This window comes from Herpailurus yagouaroundi, unplaced genomic scaffold, assembly GCF_014898765.1.
Source record: "Herpailurus yagouaroundi ecotype Mexico unplaced genomic scaffold, PumYag 182, whole genome shotgun sequence".
NCBI lineage: Eukaryota > Metazoa > Chordata > Mammalia > Carnivora > Felidae > Herpailurus > Herpailurus yagouaroundi.
Genome location: NW_024412413.1, coordinates 7,267,592 through 7,287,905, shown reverse-complemented (window position 1 = coordinate 7,287,905; position 20,314 = coordinate 7,267,592). Strand labels below are relative to the sequence as shown.

The following is a 20,314-nucleotide window of genomic DNA, read 5'->3' as shown; positions in this document are numbered from 1 at the left end:
TATATATATATATATATATATATATATATATATATATATACACACATAAAATAGAACAAGAGCCAGTCCTGTGGTTCACAGGGGGACAGATGGTTAGTGTTCCCTCTTCTGCCATTTTTAAAAGAGCTATTAGGTGACTAGATTTGTGAGGATATAATCAAGATGCCCTGGAAAGTGTTAGGTGTGTGGGAATGCCAGACTCTGGTGTGAGAGGAAGAGGTCTATAGTCCTCTAAGCACAGATTGAGACACAGAGTAGGTACTTGACTAACAGTGCCCACCTCTCCTTCTCACCTCAGGGCCATGCCTCCAGTAGAGATTCTAACAAGGCCATTCTGCGAAGGGGAAAGTTCCTCCTGAGCACTCTGGAGGGATTTAGAAATGCCTGCAGGTGAGGGACCCTCTGTGGTCTGAGGCAGTATTATAGAGGGTGGGAGTGGAAAAGAGTCAGATGAAGGATGAAATTCTAGAAGCAACACTTGATTTCTGATGCTTTGCTGCATAGTGAGAGGACTTTGGCTGGGGCAGAGGTTGGAGATGTGTGTATGTGGAGGGGTGTGTAGAGGTGATTTGAGGAAGAGGAGCAGGAGTAGGGGACTTCTAAAGATTCCCTCCTGGTGAAGTTTTTGTTACTATACAATGAGTCTCCTTGTACGTGAGACTCATGAATGTGTCTCATTTGGCTTTGTTCTTCTTCCCAAATAACGAAGCCCTATAGGTGTTTGCTGAATGCCGGTTGGACTAATTTAGTTCATATTAACAAAATTTGTCATAGCTACTCTATGTCAGGCCTGTGGCTAGACAGTGGGAGTAGAAAGACAAATCAGATTGCCCTCTGCCCACAAGGACCTCACGGTGTCTTGGAGAAGAGGCAGTTTTGCATATATATATATATATATGGAATTCATTAGGTTGTCACAATGTGGGGAAGGCATTCCTGGTAGAGAGAGCAGCATATATAAAGGGAAAGAGATATAAAACATCAAGTAGCATGGTATGTTCAGGGAAGTACATGTGATAAGGTAGAAGAATCATGTATTATGAGAGAGGGGGTGGGGAGCACAAAACTGCAGAGGCATCCAAGGACCAGGTCCTGCCTCATTGAGTCCTCTTAAATTTTCTCCAGATCTGCTGATGGGGATACTTTCCCTGGACCCTGAGCTCAGGCGTCCCTCTGAGAGGATGCTTCTAACCTTTATGTTGTATAGGTAGTATGGATATGCTCACACATTGATTTCTTAGGTTGGCTATGGAATTCCAGAGCGAGCCTTCAGCCCACGAGAATCCATTCACAGCTCCTGGAGCCGAGAAGGAAGACACTTTGGAGGCCTTCTCAGAATTTCTTCTCAGTGCCTGTGACTCCCTTTGTATCCCCATGGTGATGGTGGGTTCCTCTGGGACACACATAGCATGAAGTTTGTAGAGGAGAATGTGAGGTTGAGCCAAGCCGAGAGACATAAGGCAGCGAGTACTCAACCAGACCTTCGGAGGGTCTCAGTAGTACTGTTCCTCAGCCAGTTTTCCTTTTCTTAAAAAAAAAGAAAACAAAGCGTGGGGCACCTGGCTGTCTCATTTAGTGGAGAGTGTGATTCTTGGTCTTGGGGTCATGGGTTTGAGCCCCACATTGGGTGTAGTGATTACTTAAAAATTTTTTTTAAATCTTAACCGCCCCCCACCAAAAACCCAAGATGTAGTGTTTCATTGTAAACCAACAGATGCCTCTTAAGTAAAAGTATAAAGCAGTAACAATAAAATAAATAGGTAGTGTTTATGGAGTGATAAATGCTTCGTATTCATTACCTAATTTGATCATCCCAATGACTGTGTGAGATGGGTGCTATAATATCCCCAAGTGAAAGATGAGGTTGTCTTGTTACAACAGTTGCAAAGCAAGTGCACAACAGTGCTGAGATTTGAACCCATGCATTCTTATGATTAGTAAAGAGCAGTGGTGAATGTCTGATTTAGGCCTCACTAAAGAACCCATATGTATTCTGTAAAATGAGATTTGGCCATTCTGAAGAGAGACCTGGTCCTAAAGAGCTTCGTTTTGAGCTGACTTGAGATAGTGGTGGTAGGAAGATCTGGGTCCGGAGCTGCTGACTGCTCTGATGACTTTGGATGAGTCCTCTCCTCTTTGAGGTTTGGTCATCCTGTGAACCTGTGAGAGGTCCCTTTTAGTCAGGGCACCTCCAAATACCTACTGGGAACAGTAGGTGGCAGCAGGGAGGCATCCTCTGGTTCTGGGGACAGAGAACCTCTTTGAAGAAGCCTTTGAGCCAGCATGCCAGGGTCTTCAGGTGGGTAACTGTCAGAAGCCATGGGCTGCGTGCATGCTCTGATTGGTACTCAGGAGCAGTAACACTTGGGCAGTTCACATTGGTTTCCTCATCTGCTCTGCCTTCTTCCTAGACTTAGGAAGCGTCTAGGAAGAGTCAGATCTAGAACTAGAGGATAGAATTATATTATTCTTGCTTTCTACTTTTCCATATTTTACACATTTCTTTAATGAGCATTATTACCTTTCTAATTAAAATTTTTTTTTGGTTTAAAAACCAAAGGAAATGAGGCGCCTGAGTGGCTCTGTCAGTTAGGTATCTGACTCTTGATTTCAGCCTAGGTCCTGATCTCATGGTCATAAATTCAAGCCCTGTGTTGGACTCCATGCTGGGCATGAAGCCTACTTAAAAAAAATAAAATAAAAGGAAAGATATCTATAAGAATCATGTCTCTGATATCCAAGCTTTTACAGGTAGGGAAATGAGACACCAAGAGGGGAGGGGGTGGCTGACCCACGGGCACACAGCAACTTTGTGTAGAGCTTGGTCTTGAATCCAGGTTTCTCTACTCTTAATCCAGAGCTCTGTCTGCTACATCAGGCTGCCTCATGACTGACTGTTCAAAGATCACATGAAAAAGAAATGTGAAGACAGTTTGTAAAGTATATGATTATTACTAAATGGCTATAGTCATAGGAACTTGAGTGTTATTGTGCATTATAGTTTAAAAAGTACTTTTTACACATCAGATCTCATTTGTTTCCAGGAGGTAGGCCATGTTTTATTCTTTTTGGGACAGAGGCCCAGAAAGGTAATATGTCTTACACAACTTATTAAGTGGTGGGTATAACTCTTGGATGCAAGCTTGTGACTTCAGGTTCCCTAGCTCTTCTTGTGCCCTTCAAGTGAAAGGGGTTGGTCTGTTGTTGCTTGATTTGATGCCAGTTTTGCCGATGCTTTCTTCTTCAGAGGCTCAGTCCTGGTGGGCTGTGTTCTCCCTCTTGGTTCTTTGCAGAGGCACTCAGAGCAGGCCACCCAACCAAACTTGATGGAAGTTTTCCTGTCGATTCTACACAGTCTCTTTGTCATCGTTCCCCACATGAAGGAGAAATTCTCCAAGAAGCTCGGTAGGCAAGTATGGAAGTTGGGAGGGAGGCAGGTGCTTATGCTCAAAGAGAGCATAACCTGTGGGCAGGAGGTTTACATAATCACTCAGAATCAATATCTGCACTCTTTCCAGTGTTCAGTGAGAGGGAATACCATTCAGCAATCAAAGGTACTAAAAATTAAGTTTTCAAATTTATTGATACTTCTCTCAGAATATCAAGGAGGTTCCAGTTCAGAGTCCACAACATGCATCTTTACGCATTGCCCTCATCCTTCACATTCCCTCAGACCTCACAGGATGTTCAGCATCTCTGACTCCTGAGTACTAAATGTCAGAAGTACCCCCAGTTATTGTGACACCTGGAAAACGTCCCCACGTACTTCCACATGCCTTCTGGGGGAGTGGTGGCACTCTGTGAAAGCTGCTGTCTGTGCGCTGAAGTGCCTTCCGGAAACTGAACCCCAGTGGCTATTGACTCCCTTGGCCTTCTCCAGGCCTTCTTGCATCTATTTATTTTCTTCTCTGACTAGCCATTTTGCCTCCTCAAGTGTAAACCTTCCTTTCTCACTTGTCCTGTTGTCACACTATAAATACTTCAACATGTAGAATAAGCCTAGGAGTCAGAGTCAGAGTCTCCTTTATTTTCCTTAGAAAGTAGGAGTGATGGTGAAAATGGGAAGGGGAAAATAGCCAAAAACAGAAAAGGGAGGAGAGAGAAATATAGTAATAACTAATGATAACTAATACTTATGACACTCTTATTATTGTCAGATACTGTTTAAGTGCCTTACATGTATTAATTCATTTAGTTCTCATAAAAACCCTAGGGAGTATGTACTATGATTATCTTCATTCTATGGAGAAGCATACTGAAGCTCAGAGAGGTTGAATAACTTGCCCAGGGTCACACTGGAAGTGGTGTGCTCAGGATTCAAATTCAGAGAATCTGGCTCTGGAGCCTGATTTCTTTCTGCATCTCGATGGTATGCTTGCCTCTTATCATTGCCATTTAATGTCTTCTTTTATTCCTATCACATAGTAGGCAGTGGAAAATCTACCACAAAGGAGTAGCCAGGACTCAGTCATGCAGGGCTTTGTTGGCCATGTGAGGAATCTGGACTTTATCCTAGGAGTTTTGAGTCTAAAAGAAGGCAAGTTATAGGCTCAGCTTTCTGTTTTAGAAAGATCCTTTTTGGATCAGTGTGGACCATGAGTGAGAGGGAGGCAAGACTACAGACAATAGTTTAACCTCTTGCATTAACTCAGGTTGTGATAGGAACTAAACGAAGTGTTGGGAGTGGGTGCAGCAGTTGGATGTGGGGCAGGAGAGAGAGGGAAGAGCTCAGGGTAATGCCTTGGGTTTTGGCTGCCATCTAGGTGGATGGTGGTGATTTTTATCAAGAGAAGGCTCACCATAGGAGGATCTGATTTGGAAAGGCAGTAGAGGATGTGATCGGTTTGGGTCAGGATGAGCATGAGATGCCTGTGAGACGTCCCAGCAGAGAGGTTAGGTAGGTGATTGACTGTGTCTGAAGTCAGGGGAAAGATCTGGTCTTTAGATACAGATATGCAAGTATCTAGCCTTTCATTAACTCAACAAATACTGATTGGGCACTTACTTCATGAAAGGCGCCGTCCTGGGGCTGAGGATGCAGCAGTGAACAAAATAGAACCCTGTCCTTGTGGGGCCAATTGTCTAGTGGGAAGCAGCTGAAATCCTTCAAGGGAGTGTGTAAAATGAGATGATTAGAGGGAACCAGGACAGAATCAAGGGCAACATTTTAATGGCCACGAGAAGGAGGAAACACTAAAGGACACTGGTAAGGGACAGTTGGAGAAGTAGGGAGAAAACCAGAAGCGTATGACATTAGAAAAACCAAGCAAGAGAGTTTTGTAGATTTGGGAGTGGTTGATGTGTCAAATGCATCCCAGAGGTCAAGGAAGATGAGGACTGAAATATGTTCATTGGATTTGGCATCATGGAGGCTGTTGGTGACCTTGGCCAGAGGAGTTTCTGTGACATAGTTGGGGTGGATGCCAGACTATAGTAAACTGAAGAGTGAGTGCAAGGTGAGGCAGTAGAGACAGGATAGACAGCTCTTTGGGTAAGTTTGGTATGAGAGGAGGTGAGAAATGGGGGTATAATTGGAAGGGAACATGAAATTAGAGGGTTTTTTTTTACCCTCCAGCACTAGAAACACTTATTCTGATTAGTAGCTGATAGAAAGGAGCAATAGAGACCTCCTGCTCCTCAGTAGAGCAAGGTCCTTGGAAAGAAGAAGGGGGCTGGATCCAGAGCTGGGGTGATGAGGGGCATGCCTTTTGCAATTGCCTCACAATTTGATTTGGGATATTGAGGGAGTTTCTGATTAATAGTCTAGGTCATCCTGGGGAGGTCCCTTGTCACAGCTCAGAGGGATCTTTGTTCTGTCCAGGCAAAGAACAGAAGACAGGAAACCCTTAGGAAGCTGAAGCTATTTCTCATAGAAAGTGGAAGTGGGAGCTTCTAGGAGAGAGTGAGAGGCTGTGTGGAAGAGGGGGAAAAAGCAGGACCTTTGTCATTAGCTCTTGTGGGTTGAGATTCTTACCCCCTCCTTTACTTATTGGACAAATTAATTTTTTGTTTCCAGTGTCTTTAGCTAGACATGGTGATAATAGAATTAAATGAGATTATAATATATATATATGTCTCCTGAATGATTCTACCTCTTAGTTATTATGACAACTGACCTATACTTCTTTTCTTCCTTCCATCCACTCTTTCTGTCTGCCATACTTCAAGAGCCAAGAAGATCCAGTCTTGGGATGTTGGATGGGTGCAACTTCAGAAGTGTAGATCTCTGGGGGGCAGTGGCAGAGAGGAGGGGGTGTGGAGAATGGTTGTGTACAGGGAGATCTATGCAGATAGAACAGGATTGGGGCCCAACCTGCAAGAGAAAAGAAGGAAGCAGGCAGTGCCAGCCAAGAGGGGGCAGAGGCCCTGAATAGGGGGTGGAGAAACTCTGGGTCCCTGAGATACTGGGCCAAGAGCCCCTTCCAGCAGGAACCCTGTGTGTCCCCTCCCTGGAGGGAGTCATGAGTTGAAGTGTGTCCCAGAAAGTTGCTGTGAAACTCTGAGGGATGAATTTCCTGCCATATGCTTTAGCCCCAGGATAGAACACAGATTGTCCCCAAGTCTGAAGCTGGTGCAGTGGGACCTCTTGATGTTCTTGTCTAGACTTCTGCTTTTATAGGGGCGCAGGATGGGCAGGACAGAAGTCAGATTTGACAGGGAAGCTTGGTGCAGGATGTGGGGAGACTTGGAGGAGGCAGGAAGTGCAGGGGCCTGGGCCAGGGTCATCAACTAACACAGAACCTGTTACCTGACCTCAGGCGTGAGAACCAGTCCTTCCCCATAGGCATTCAGAGATGGGGATAAAGCAGTGACTACCCTTTGTTCTTCCTGAGTCTGAAACTGGGTTATTTTCTACAACGTTGGAAGAAGGGATAGAACAAGCGGATATGTCTTTCCTAGGTCATTGTCAAACGTCCCAGATTATAATGGAAGATGAACATTTATTCAACACCTACTCCACAGTGCAGTGCTAGGCATTTGTTAGATAGTCTATGTACACTTATCTTACTCAGCTTCACAACAACCTGTGAGGTATAGATATTGAAACCGAGTCGCAGAGAAGTTAAATATGTGTTCCAGGATGACCCTAGTAGTATTGTCGGAGCAAATTTTGAACCTAAGTCTACATGACTCCAAAATTAGTACTCTTTGGTACCATTCAACTTTGAGAATTTCTGTAACGAGTCTGGTTTAAATTGCTTTCTGCTTTCTTCCTACTTCTCAAGCTTCCTCATCTTTCATACGATTAACCCTGGAACTGAAGGCCAGGTTCTGCAGCAGCCTAAGGTATGTATGGTTTCAGGCGCCAGTGTCCTTGTCTGGACAAGTGGAAATTTCTGACTGGCGTGGTTTAGTCATAGGACCATGGGGAGGATTGACACCATGTCGGAATTGCTCAGCACCTGGTGGTGTGAGCTGGACATGCTCCTGTAGCTTTTATTTCATCTGGTTCTGGTAAGACACTCATTCCATGTGATACTTGGACAGGCACCTGTTACATCAAAACTGGAAGGGCACTTGGAGATCATTTGTCTAACTCCTCAGTTTACAAATGGGGAGACAGAAGCCCTCAGAGGGTAGTGAAAGCAGTGCCCACAAAGACAGAGCCACGTGCTGGTTGCTGCCAGCCCACCATTTCCAGAGGAAATGTAGAGAGGTTCAAAGTCAAGAGGTGGCTACTTCAGTCTCTGTCTTGTTAAGTTTCTAGAGTAATCTTCTGTTCCTTCCCATTTATGATTTGCCAGCTGTCTCTGCATTTACTTGACAGATTCCACTTGTTATTGCCTACAGCCTGCAAGATGACCACAATATAGTATCTAGCTCTCCTTGCATATCTCTGAGTGGAACGCCCAGCCTTCAGGAAGGAATACCTTGACTACCCATCTTGGGTTCAACAGCTTCCTTTTTTTTTTTCCCCAGGACTCTCAAGGCCTTTCCTGAACTAGGAGCACTTTTTTTGTTTTATGTTTCATTAAATTGGGGTTCGGTAGCCCTCCCTGATTTATTTTTTCAGTAAAATTTTAGTGAATGCCAATGTGCCTAAGTTACAGCTGTAGCAGCGGGTTCCATATTTATTATTCACAGCCACCTCCAGAACTCTTCCTCCCGGGCCGTGGTTAGAGTTTCACTGGGCTCTGGCACAAGGCAGTGGTGTCCCAGTATATGGCAGGGATAATGCTGTCCCAGCCAAAGTAGCAATGTCTTCTCTCTTGTTCTCTTTTCCTTTCCACCCTCTAAGTCACTCAGATCTAAATCAGGTATGTTCCAGTTTCCTCTACGACATGAGCCTCAACCTCCTGTCAGCTCCAGAGAAGACAGAGCCACCTTCACAAGAAGGTAAGATGCTGCAGCTTGACCACTTATCAGGCTCATGGTGGTCTCTTACGGTCTGGATGCCTTTGTTGATAGGCTGGGTAGTGAGTCAGAATCATAATTATCTCTTTGCTAGAAGCTGCCCAGAGGAACCATGAAATCATGGAATGATGAGACTATAGGCTGACACCTAGGGAGATAAGATAACCGAATCAGGAAACAATAGAATCCAAGATTCCTGGACCCTTAGACTCTAAAGGTTGAGAAGGACCCCAAAGCTTATCAAGCCCAGGTCCTCACCCTGGCCTTCTCCTCTTAACATCCCTCACACCAGACCTTTCCCTCCCTGCTTGTTACATTCCGAGACTTCTGCTCAAAATACCTTGAATGGTCTGTTCCATTTTTGTTTGTTTGTTTGTTTCTTCGTTCAAGAAATATTTCTTGAACATCTACTGTGTGTCAGACTCTATTTCAGGTTATGGGGACACAGCTCCAATGTCCCGTCCTCATGGAGTGAGAGAGAGAGAGAGAGAGAGAGAGAGAGAGAGAGAGAGAGAGAATAAACACATATATGCGATGTCATAAATGAGTAGGTGCTATGAAAAAATAAAACTGGGCAGAGGGATAGAGGGTGATGAAGGGAGAAGATAGGTGGTCAGGGAAGGCTTCTGTGAGGAGGTGGCATGTTAGCAGAGGTCTGAATGCAATGAAGGAGGCACATGCAGAATCGAGGCGGGGGAACAGCAGATGGGGGCTGAGAGCTGAAGTCACCCCCCCCACCCCCACCCCGGTTGAATATACATAGAGCTTCCCTACATGCCAGGGGAGGCCTGAGTGCTGCTGTGGATACAATGATAATTATGATATGTTCTCTGCCCTAAGGAGTTCCTCTGTCCTAAACCTCTTTTGGTATAACATAAAACAATTTAATCATTGTTCTATTCATTTATTCAACAAATATGACACCTTCTTTGTGGGTAAGACTTGGTACTGGCCATGTTTCTTCTTTTTACATTTACAAAGATGTGTCATCTCCCCCCACTTCCTAAACCTCTCTTCCTCCTTTGTTTTTTCTCCAACGCTGTGCTGAGAGAGACAGAAGCCCAGGCGAGTATTTTCATTCCTTCCCACATGGCTTGGCTCCTAATTCAATGCCAGCCTCTCCTCTCTGCCTGGTACCTGCTCTATGCCTGCCCAGGTGTGGTCTGGACTGCAGAGAGACTAGCACAACTACTTCCGCCATGATGGTAGCCTAGGACCACGCTGGCAGCCGCTGTACAGCAGCCTCTTGTGCTCACCAGCTCTGGCCCCACTGCTGCTGACAGCTCCCTCTCTTTTGGGGAAAGGAGGAGCCCCACGTATCTGCCTCCCTAGACCCTAAGGCCTTGTCAAGTCTCAGAGTGTTGGGAAGAGCGCATACATGCAGAGTCCTTCTTTCTTCCATGTATCAGGAGAAAGGGCATGAGGATGCATGGGATATTAGTTTCATTTTTATGATAACGATCATAGCTTAGTGGAAGAGTCACAAAATTTAGAATTAGGAGACCTGCCCTGGCTCTGCTGCCAGACTGCTGTGGGGCATTCTCCATTCTCACCTTCCACTTGGTCCTAAGTCCACTGCACCGGCAGGACAGACTTAACTTGACTTCCAGCATGGCACCCTGCTTTCATTCTTTCATCTTCCAAAGAATCTCTACCCGCTGCTGGAAGGATCTATCTGAAAACCCAAGTCTTATCATCCTAACACCCTTGCCTTCAGCTATAGTCCCCAAACATCAGTCTGTGGGGCACTGTCAGACAGGGATGAAGTTTCCTCTGATCTGTGGTGAAATGTGGAAAATAAGGATAATATAGGGAATTTTCTTTTTTTTTTTTTTTTAATTTTTTTTTTCAACGTTTATTTATTTTTGGGACAGAGAGAGACAGAGCATGAACGGGCGAGGGGCAGAGAGAGAGGGAGACACAGAATCGGAAACAGGCTCCAGGCTCTGAGCCATCAGCCCAGAGCCTGACGCGGGGCTCGAACTCACGGACTGCGAGATCGTGACCTGGTTGAAGTCGGACGCTTAACCGACTGCGCCACCCAGGCGCGGGAATTTTCTATAAAGTTTCTATAAAGTCTAAAAGACATCTAAAGCACTGATGTCTTTTCCTCTCATACTCTTTTGGTATTAAAATACTCTTTCTTTCTTTTTTTTTTTAATGTTTATTTTTTTTTAAGAGCGAGAGAGACAGAGCGTGAGCAGGGGAGGGACAGAGAGAGAGGGAGACACAGAATCTGAAACAGGCTCCAGGCTCCGAGCTGTCAGCACAGAGCCCGGCATGGGGTTTGAACTCACGGAACATGAAATCGTGACCTGAGCCCAAGTCGGACGCTTAACCGACTGAACCACCCAGGCGCCCCTAAAATACTCTTTCTTTTCTGAAACAGATTTCATAAGAATCTGTCCTCAGGATAAAATTCAAATTCTTTACTCAGCATTCAAGGTTTTTCACACTCTAGCTACTAATTATGTCACACAGTTCTGCAACTCCTGACACTCCACATCTATTCACTGCTGAGTCAGTCAGACTAAACTCATTGCTGCACCTAAAACATGTCCTCTTGTGCCTCTGGGCCTCTGGGCCTCTGAACACCTTTCTTCCGTGCCCAGGATTCTCTGCTCTCACTTTTCTGCCTGTTTTCTGCTCACCTTCCACAGTTCCCTCCTTTTCAAGCCTGCCCTCCCCACCCCAGGTGGTATGAGTTATACACTCCTCCATACTTGAACATGGTACTTGATCATGTCTCCTATAATTGTCCGTCTCCTTGTCTGTCTTTTCCCAGCTACCAGCTCCTGGAAACAGCCTGTGTGTCACACCTTGGCCTAGAGTAGCCACTCTGAAATTTGTCAATGAATGAAGGAATGTATCCATTCTTTACACATGTTACCTTTAGTTTCTCAGGGCAGGCTGAAAGCTACAAAAAGGAAGAGGAAACTGATTTCCTTTCATCCTGCATGTACCCTGCTACTCTGTGCCCTGTACCCTCTTCATGTAGTAGGTACTCATGTGCTCACTACCTGCTTTCCTGTGTTCTCCGTGTGGTGTTCTCCCGCATGTTCCCTGCCCAGAACTCTCTGCAGTGTCTGCGTTCCTGCAGCATGGGCTGCCCGAGATACGCAGCAGGAGCCCTGAAAGCCTTGCCTTCCTGTCAGATCGCCAGTATGTGGAGGGAATTGCTCGCCAGAGACAGTACTGCATCCTGCTCCTCTTCTACCTGGCCTACATCCATGAGGACAGGTCAGTGTTTGATGCTGGGGGCTGGCAGTGTGTCCTGGGACCCACATCTGCAGCCCAATTCAGTTCAATAAATATTCACAGAGGCATCCACTCCAAGCCTGGCCCTGGGTATTGAGGACACAGATAAGTGAGAAACGGGTTATATTCCTGAGGCGCTCATACACTGGAGAGGGGTTAAGGCAGAAGGGTAGTCACAGTGCTGAGAGCAGAGGCCTAAAATGCGAATGAGAACTTTTTAGTATCCTTAAAAGTATTGTTTGCACACAGAAAAAAATTTTAGTGGTTTACTTTGGTTTTAAGAATTACTTATGCAATTTATTAAAAATTTAAAATCAAAGGAGACTAGTGTAAAAAATAATTAAGTGTAAAAAATAATTTTATTGAGGTTAAATTTACATAACATAAAATTAACCATTAAAATAATTTTTTTAACATTTGTTTATTTTTGAGAGACAGAGTGTGAGTGGGGAGGGGCAGCGAGAGGGAAGACACAGAATCCAAAGCAGGCTCCAGGCTCTGAGCTGTCATCATAGAGCCTGACGTGGGGCCCGAACCCATAAACCGTGAGATCATGACCTGAGCCGAAGTCAGACACTCAACTGATTGAGCCAGCCCGGCACCCCTAAAACTAACCATTTTAAAGTGAACAGTTTGATGGCATTTAGTATATTCACAGTATTGTGCAACCACCACCTCTCTCTAGTTCCAAAAGCATTTCCATCACTCCAAAGTAAAATCTCATACCCATTAAGCATTCATTCCCCGTTCCTTCTGCTCAGCTCCTGGCACCAACAATCTGTGTTCTGTCTCTATGGATTTATCTGTTCTGAACATTTCCTATAGATGGATCATTCAATAGATGACCTTTTGTGCCTGGCTTCTTCCACTTAGCATGTTTTTGAGATTCATCCAGTTAGCATAATATTTATAGCATGTGTCAGTACTTCATTATTTTTCATGTGGCTTATGCAGATGTTCTAGCATCATGTATTAAAAACACTGTTTTAGGGGCGCCTGGGTGGCGCAGTCGGTTAAGCGTCCGACTTCAGCCAGGTCACGATCTCGCGGTCCGGGAGTTCGAGCCCCGCGTCGGGCTCTGGGCTGATGGCTCAGAGCCTGGAGCCTGTTTCCGATTCTGTGTCTCCCTCTCTCTCTGCCCCTCACCTGTTCATGCTCTGTCTCTCTCTGTCCCAAAAATAAATAAACGTTGAAAAAAAAAATTAAAAAAAACAAAACAAAACACTGTTTTAGGGGTACCTGGGTGGCTCAGTCGGTTGAACGACCGACTTTGGCTCAGGTCATGATCTCACGGTTTGTGAGTTTGAGCCCCGCATCAGTCTCTGTGCTGACAGCTCAGAGCCTGGAGCCTGCTTCGGATTCTGTGTCTCCCTCTCTTTCAGCCCCTCCCCCACTCATGCTCTATCTCTGTCTCAGAAATAAATAAACATTACAAAAAAATTAAAAAAAAAACACACTGTTTTTTCCTGTAATGAATTGTCTTGACACCCTCACTGAAAATCACTTGGCCCCTTGTGATTTTTAAAAATTGAGATATAATTGACATGTAGTATATTAATTTCAAATTTTTTTTAACATTTATTTATTTTTGAGACAGAGAGAGACAGAGCATGAACCGGGGATGGCCAGAGAGAGGGAAACACAGAATCTGAAACAGGCTCCAGGCTCTGAGCTGTCAGCACAGAGCCCGACGCGGGGCTCGAACTCACGGACCGTGAGATCATGACCTGAGCCGAAGTCAGCCGCTTAACCAACTGAGCCACCCAGGCACCCCTGTAATATATTAATTTCAAATATACAATGTAATGATTGGATATTTATATATATTGCAAAATGATCATCACATTAAGTTTAGTTAATATCCATCACCACATGTAGTTGTAATTTTTTTTCTTATGTTGAGAACTTTTAAGATTTGTTCTCTTAGCAACTTTTATTTATTCATTTTTAATGTTTATTTTTGACAGAGAGAGAGAGTGAGTGAGCGAGCATGAGTGGGGGAGGGGCAGAGAGAGAGGGAGACGCAGAATCCGAAGCAGGCTCCAGGCTCTGAGCTGTCAGCACAGAGCCTGACATGGGCTCGAACTCACAGACCACAAGATCATGACCTGAGCTGAAGTTGGATGCTCAACCGACTGAGCCACCCAGGCGCCCCTTAGCAACTTTTAAATGTTCAGTGTACTATTAACAACTGTAGTCACCATTCTGTACATTATATCCCCAAGGTCTATTTATTTTGTAACAGGAAGTTTGTACCCTTTGCCCCCCTTTTCCCATTTTGCCCACTCTCAACCCCTCACTTCTGGCAACCACCAATCTGTTCTATGAGTTTGGTTTTTTTGTTTTTGTTTTTTTTTAAGATTCCACATGTAAGTAAAATCATACAGTATTTTTCTTTCTCTATTTGACTTATTTCACTTAACCTAGTGCCTTCAGGGTCAACCCATTTTGTTAGCGAGATTCCTTTCTTTTTTTATGGCTGAACAGTATTCCATTGTGTGTATATACATACCACATTTTCTTTTTTGTATGTTTATTTATTTTGAGAGAGAGAGCAAGTGCAGAGGAGGGGCAGAGAGAAGGAGAAAGAGAGAGAGAAAGAGAGAATCCTAAGCTGTCAGCACAGAGCCTGATGTGGGGCTTGAACCCACAAACCATGAGATCATAACTTGAGCCAAAATCAAGAGTTGGACACTTAACCAACTGAGCCACCCAGGCGCCCCACTTAGGTTTTATCCATGTGTTGACTGTAGTAAATAATGCTGCAGTGAACATGGGAGCGGTACAGATATCTTTTGAGTTTGCATAAATACCCAGAAGTGGAATTGCTGGATCTATTTTTAATTTTTTGAGGAAATTCCATTCTCTTTTCCATAGTGGCTGTGGCAATTTACATTCCTACCAATAGTGCACAGATGTTCCCTTTTCTCAACATCCTTGCCAGCAGTTGTTTTTTCTTGTCTTTTTGATAATAGCCATTTAACAGGTGTGAGAATGTACCTCACTGTGGTTTTGATTTACATTTCCTTGCTAATCAGTGATGTTGAACATTTTTTCATGTACCTGTCGGCCATCTGTATGTGTTCTTTGGAAAATGTCTCTTCAGATCCTATGCCCATTTTTAATTGGATTTTTTTTGCTATTGAATTGTGTGAGTTCTTTATTTTGCATATTCATTTTTTTATCAGATATATATATGATTTGCAAAGATTTTTTCCCATTCAGTGGGCTGCCTTTTCATTTTGTTGATGGCTTCCTTTGCTGTACAGAAGCTTTTTAGTTTGAAATAGTCCCATTTGTTTAATTTTACTTTTGGTATAAGATCTAAAAATGTCCTCACCAAGACCGATGTCAAGTAAATTACTGCCTGTGTTTCCTTCTAGAAGTTTTATGGTTTCAGCTGTTAACATTCGTGTCTTTAATCCATGTTGAGTCAATTTTTGTGTGTGGTATAAAATAGTGGTCCGCTTTTATTTTTTTGCATGTCACTGTTCAGTTTTCCCAACACCATTTACTGAAACAAACATATGCTGATTTTTTTTCAATATACAGAATGGGATATTATATAAGGTCGTCCACTTGCCTTTTAACCTAACAATATATCTTGGACCTCTTTTCATGTTAGTACATGTATTAGTAGATTTACCTCATACTTTTGGTAGCTGTATAGTATTTATATTATGGCTATTATCCATTTTATTTTTATTTTTAATTAAAAATTTTTTCAGTTCATTTTTTGAGAGGGGGGGCGGGGGCAGAGAGAGAGGGAGAGAGAGAATCCCAAGCAGGCTCCACGCTGTCAGCACAGAGCCTGATATAGGGCTTGAACTCAGGAAACTGGGAGATCATGACCTGAGCTGAAACCAAAAGTTGGATGCTTAACTGACTGAGCCACCTGGGTGACCCTTTTATTTTTTAAATAAAAATTCTATTTTGGAATAATTATAGATTTATAGGAAAGTTGCAAAGAATACAGAGAGTTTTTCACTAATTTTCTCCTAATGTTAACATAACTATGATAAATTTATCAAACCAAGACACCAACCTTGGTACATTGGTAATTTTTCCATTTTTTTTAATTGTAGTAAAATACACAAACATAAAATTTGCATCTTAACCGTTTTTAGTGTACTGTTCATGGGTATTAAGTACATTAATGTTGTTGTACTACCATCACCACCATTCATCTCCAGAACTATTTTCATCTTGCAGAAGCAAAATTCTATACCTCTTGAACAGTAACTCTCCAATTCCCTTTCCCCAGTCCCTGGAAACCACTATTCTACTTTCTGTCCCAGTGATTTAGACTACTCTAATTACTTCGTCTAAGTGGAATCATGTAGTATGTCTTTTTTGTGACAGGCTTATTTCACTTAACACAATGTCCTTAAGATTCATCCATCCTATAGCATGTCAAAATTTCCTTCCTTTTTTATGCTGAATAATGCTTCATTGTACGTATATACCACATTTTGCTTATGGATTTGTCCGTCAGTGGATACTTGGATTGCTTCCACCTTTTGGCTATTGTGAATAATGCTGCTGTGAACATGGGTGTACAAATATCTCTTTGAGACCCTGTTTTCAATTCTTTTGCGTATATATCTAGATTGTTGGATCATCTGGTAGTTCTGTTTTTAATTTTTTGAGGAAATGCCATTCTCTTTTTCATAGTGGCTATACTATTTTACATTCCCATCAACAGTGCACAAGGGTTCTGATTTTACCTCACAGTTTTGATTTGCGTTTCCCTAATGATTAGTGATGTTGAGCATCCTTCCATCTACTTAATGACCATTTATATATCTTCTTTGGAGAAATGTCTGTTCAAGAAGTCCTTCGCCCATTTTTTATAGCTTTTTCTTTTTAACATTTATTCATTTATTTAGAGAGAGAGAGCATGTGCTCCCATGCAAGGGAGAGCAGGAGGGGCAGAGAGAGAGAAAATCCCAAACAGGCTCTGCTTGGGATTCACAGAGCCTCTGTGTCAGCAGAGAGCCCAACGTGGGGCTTGATCTTATGAACCATGAGATCATGACCTAAGCTGAAATCAAGAGTCAGACGCTTAACTGACTGAGCCACCCAGGCTCCCCTATGCCTTTTATATTTTACAAAAAAAAGTCAGTCCCCTTCTCATCTCCATCTCCCTTGCATGTACAAACATAGATGTCTCCTTCCCCAGAAAGTAGCCCATTGAACACACAAATGTTCAATGATAAAGAACAGTGGACTGGTTGCCAAAACAGGGACTCCTAAACCCCAGTAGTAGCATCCTTCTCTTTAACAGTACTAGTCCTGGCAGATGCTGCCTAACAGTACTGGCAGATGCTTTGCCTCCTAGGTGTGAGTGAGAAGTCTTTGGCCCCTAGACAGCCTTGTACAAAGCATAGAACCATGTGCTGTGCGTATATGACAATGCTTTGTAAGTATATACAGCATGCTCTTTGTGCAAGGTGTCCTGAGGCTGTGGACATGCTAGAGCAGAAGGACAGAAGGCAGAGGGAGAATATGGCAAGACAGGACGTGTCAAGGCAGGACAGCCATTTATTTATTTTTCACTCAGACTCTCCTTGGTTGACAGGTTTGTCTCAGAGGCAGAATTATTTGTGGCCGTGCAAAGCTTCCTCCTGTCTCTGCAGGACCAGGATGAGCGCCCTCCGCTGACGGTCATCAGAGCCTCCATCTATCTGCTTGCAATCTGCCAGGACAAAGATGATGCATTAGATGAGGTATGGACCAAAATGCCTGGGACTCTTCCTCCTCCTGCTGCACCTCTTTACATCATGGCTCCTTGAGACGATGGTGATATATATAGAGAGAAAGTAGGTGGAAGAGGGAGAGAGAAAGAGGGAGGGAGGGACGGAGGGAGTCTTGGTGGAATGGAACAGGGTAGGGGGTTGACACATTCAGAGCCTATATAATTTAGCTAATTCTCTCAACAGTCCTGAGAGGCAAAGATTATTATTTCCATTTTTTACAGGTAAGAACATCAAGACTTGGGTTAAAGTAACTTTCTCTGAGTCACACAATTAATTGATGGGGATGCCAGGACTCCAATTTAGACTCCCAAGGCTCTTTTATTAGTACCACCTCTGGTTTGAGCAGGACAAGAGAGAGATGTGAGGTATATCCTTCTGTTAACAGTTTATTAAACAAAGTGGTTTTCTGGGACCTGATCATTGTTAATCAGGCTGACCTTGGATCACTTTGATGGTGGTTGTGTGTATGCAAGTTTTTTCTTTTCAGATTCTTTTTTTTTTTAATTTTTTTAATTTTTGAAAGAGAAAGAGACAGAGGGTGAGCAGGGGAGGGGCAGAGAGAGAGGAAGACACAGAATCTGAAGCAGTCTTCAGGCTCTGAGCCATCAGCACAGAGCCCGACACGGGGCTTGAGCCCATGAACCACGAGATCATGACCTGAGCCAAGGTTGGGTGCTTAACTGACTAAACCACCCGGGTGCCCCCTGTTTCCAGATTCTTTATAAATTCTTGTGGATCAAGGACTATGTCTAATCGATCGCTAAATCTCTCCCCTCTTTCATTAAAGATTGCTTTTACTTGTTAGATATGGACACTTCAGCCTCAACCTAAGGATACCCTTTCTTCACTGACAAGTAATTTTGCCTCTTTTTTGAAGTTTTTTTTTTTTTTTAATTTAACTAGTCTCTATATCCAACATGGGGCTCAAACTCATGACCCCAAGATCAAGAGCCACGTGTTCCTCTGACCGAGCCAGCCAGGTGCTCCATAATTTTGCTTCTTTTTGATTACCTTTGGGATGAACATGATGTAAGAAGACCTGGTTTAATTTGGATAGAAGCAGAAAGTTGTAGTGGAAGTGCATGAGTTTTCAAGTAAGTAGATCTAGAGATACAATATCCCATTGTCTCTTTTATTGTGATATTTGAAGCCATTGGTGATCATTGCCTACAATTAATTCATTAGAGATTGTGAAATAACAATATCCTAATTCTGTCATTCAACCTTTATTTATTTATTTATTTAAAATGTTTATTTATTTTGAGAGAGAGGGAGAGAGTGTGAGTGGGGGAGGGGCAAAGAGAGATGGAGACAGAGTCCCAGGCAGGCTCTGCACTGTGAGCACAGAGTCCAATGAGGGGCTCAATCCCATGAACCGTGAGATCATGATCTGAGTCAAAATCAGGAATTGGATGCTTAACTGAGCCACCCAGGCTTCCCTCATCAACTACTCAGTTACTCTGAATGGGAGATTGTATAGGAAGCATAGGTAGAAGGTTTGATTCTTTCCTTTTAATTACAGCTTAAAAAGAGGAATTGGTTGCCTAGTATTCCTCAAAGGTGACCAAAGAGATTTTTTTTAGTGTCATTATGAACTCATGGATTTAAAAATATTTGATGTGTTCAATCCACTGGAGTTATTTATCTTTTGAAGCTCAAATTGTCCTGTCTTTGGTCAGTGGGAGCCTATTCAGGGTAGCTCCTGAGTCCTTTTGATAACCCTAGTAATCTGTGACAGCATTTGGGTTTTCTACTATGACAAGATGCTTTAGGCTTGTTTACACTTCCTGCTCTCCCATATGCTTTTGAACCTGCCCCAGTTAGGTTTTCACCCTTAGCACATCTCTGAAAATGCACTTATCAAAGTCACCAGTAACAGATACATGACTAAAGGCAGTCAGTATTTAGTCATCGCCTTATTTGACCTATCAACAGCATCCTTTCTTTGAACCATTGCCTTTACTTGGCATCTAGAATGCTGTGTACTCCTGATTTTCCTCCTACCTCTCTGGCAGTTCTGTCTCAGTGTCTTTTGCTGATTTTCTCTTTATGTCCCTGATTTCTAAGTGTTGTAGTGCCCCAGGGCTCAGTCTTTGATAGCTTTGCTTTTCTCTCTAAATTTGTTTCTTTGGTGATCTCATATAGTCCCATGGTTTGGTTCATGGCTGAATTAAAAGGGGTGACTCTGGACGATAGACCAAAAGGGTACAAGGTAGAAGTGCAGAAACTAGTTAGGAGGTTACAGCAATAATGTAGACAAGAGATAGTAGAGGAGAAGCAGCAGCTTCTGAATATTTTGAAACAGGAGCCAATAGAATTTCTTGATCGATGGATCAGTGTGAGGTGTAAGAATAAGAGAGAATAAAAGGATGTTTCCTAAGATTTTGTTTCTGATGGGGTTCAAAGAATTGCTATATTGAAGAGGATGTGAGCTGGAAAGACAGGGGTGGTGGTGGTAAAGTGGGATGCTTGAGTTGGGATTATTGAGGAGCGTACAGTTCTTGGTAATGACAAGGCCTAGGGGCATGACCATGGGGATGAATGGCTGAGGCAAATGGAGGAGATTAGAAGGCAGAAAGAGAATTTAGAGGCCATGATTTTGGAACTAGGGAGATGGGAACAAAAATAGCTTCAACTTGAAAGATTGTAGGCAAGGCAGGTTTTTGGATGAGGATCAAAACAACAAGGTGATGGGAATATTCAAGGAAGAGGCACAGGACAAGGAATTTGCTGATAACTGTGAGTTCTAGAGGACACTGTGGAAAGGTTTTGGGAGCTGGGAAAGAGTGAGAGATGGGAACAGAAAAGGGAATGTTTTGAGCCATATAAGATGATCTGGAAATTCTGGGCTTCCTGAGGTGACTAATGTAAACAGGAGAAAAGGACACGATGGGAATAGCCCTGATGGCTTCAAGATTAATACTGGTAGTAATATTAGATTT

The 20,314-nt window shown here is 43.3% G+C and overlaps 1 protein-coding gene across 2 annotated transcripts in view; it reads left to right on the top strand.

Annotated features, from left to right (window-relative positions):
* Positions 1–20,314, top strand: part of MEI1 (meiotic double-stranded break formation protein 1) — a 79,569-nt gene that overhangs the window by 26,215 nt on the left and 33,040 nt on the right. Inside the window, exons 13-19 of one of the 2 annotated variants that reach the window (XM_040490692.1) lie at positions 299–390; positions 1,242–1,383; positions 3,294–3,405; positions 7,227–7,287; positions 8,240–8,337; positions 11,427–11,595; positions 17,195–17,342. In XM_040490692.1, coding sequence (XP_040346626.1) covers positions 299–390; positions 1,242–1,383; positions 3,294–3,405; positions 7,227–7,287; positions 8,240–8,337; positions 11,427–11,595; positions 17,195–17,342 — 822 coding nt within the window. The remainder of the gene's footprint in view (positions 1–298; positions 391–1,241; positions 1,384–3,293; positions 3,406–7,226; positions 7,288–8,239; positions 8,338–11,426; positions 11,596–17,194; positions 17,343–20,314) is intronic. The other variant, XM_040490693.1, reaches the window with a different exon arrangement.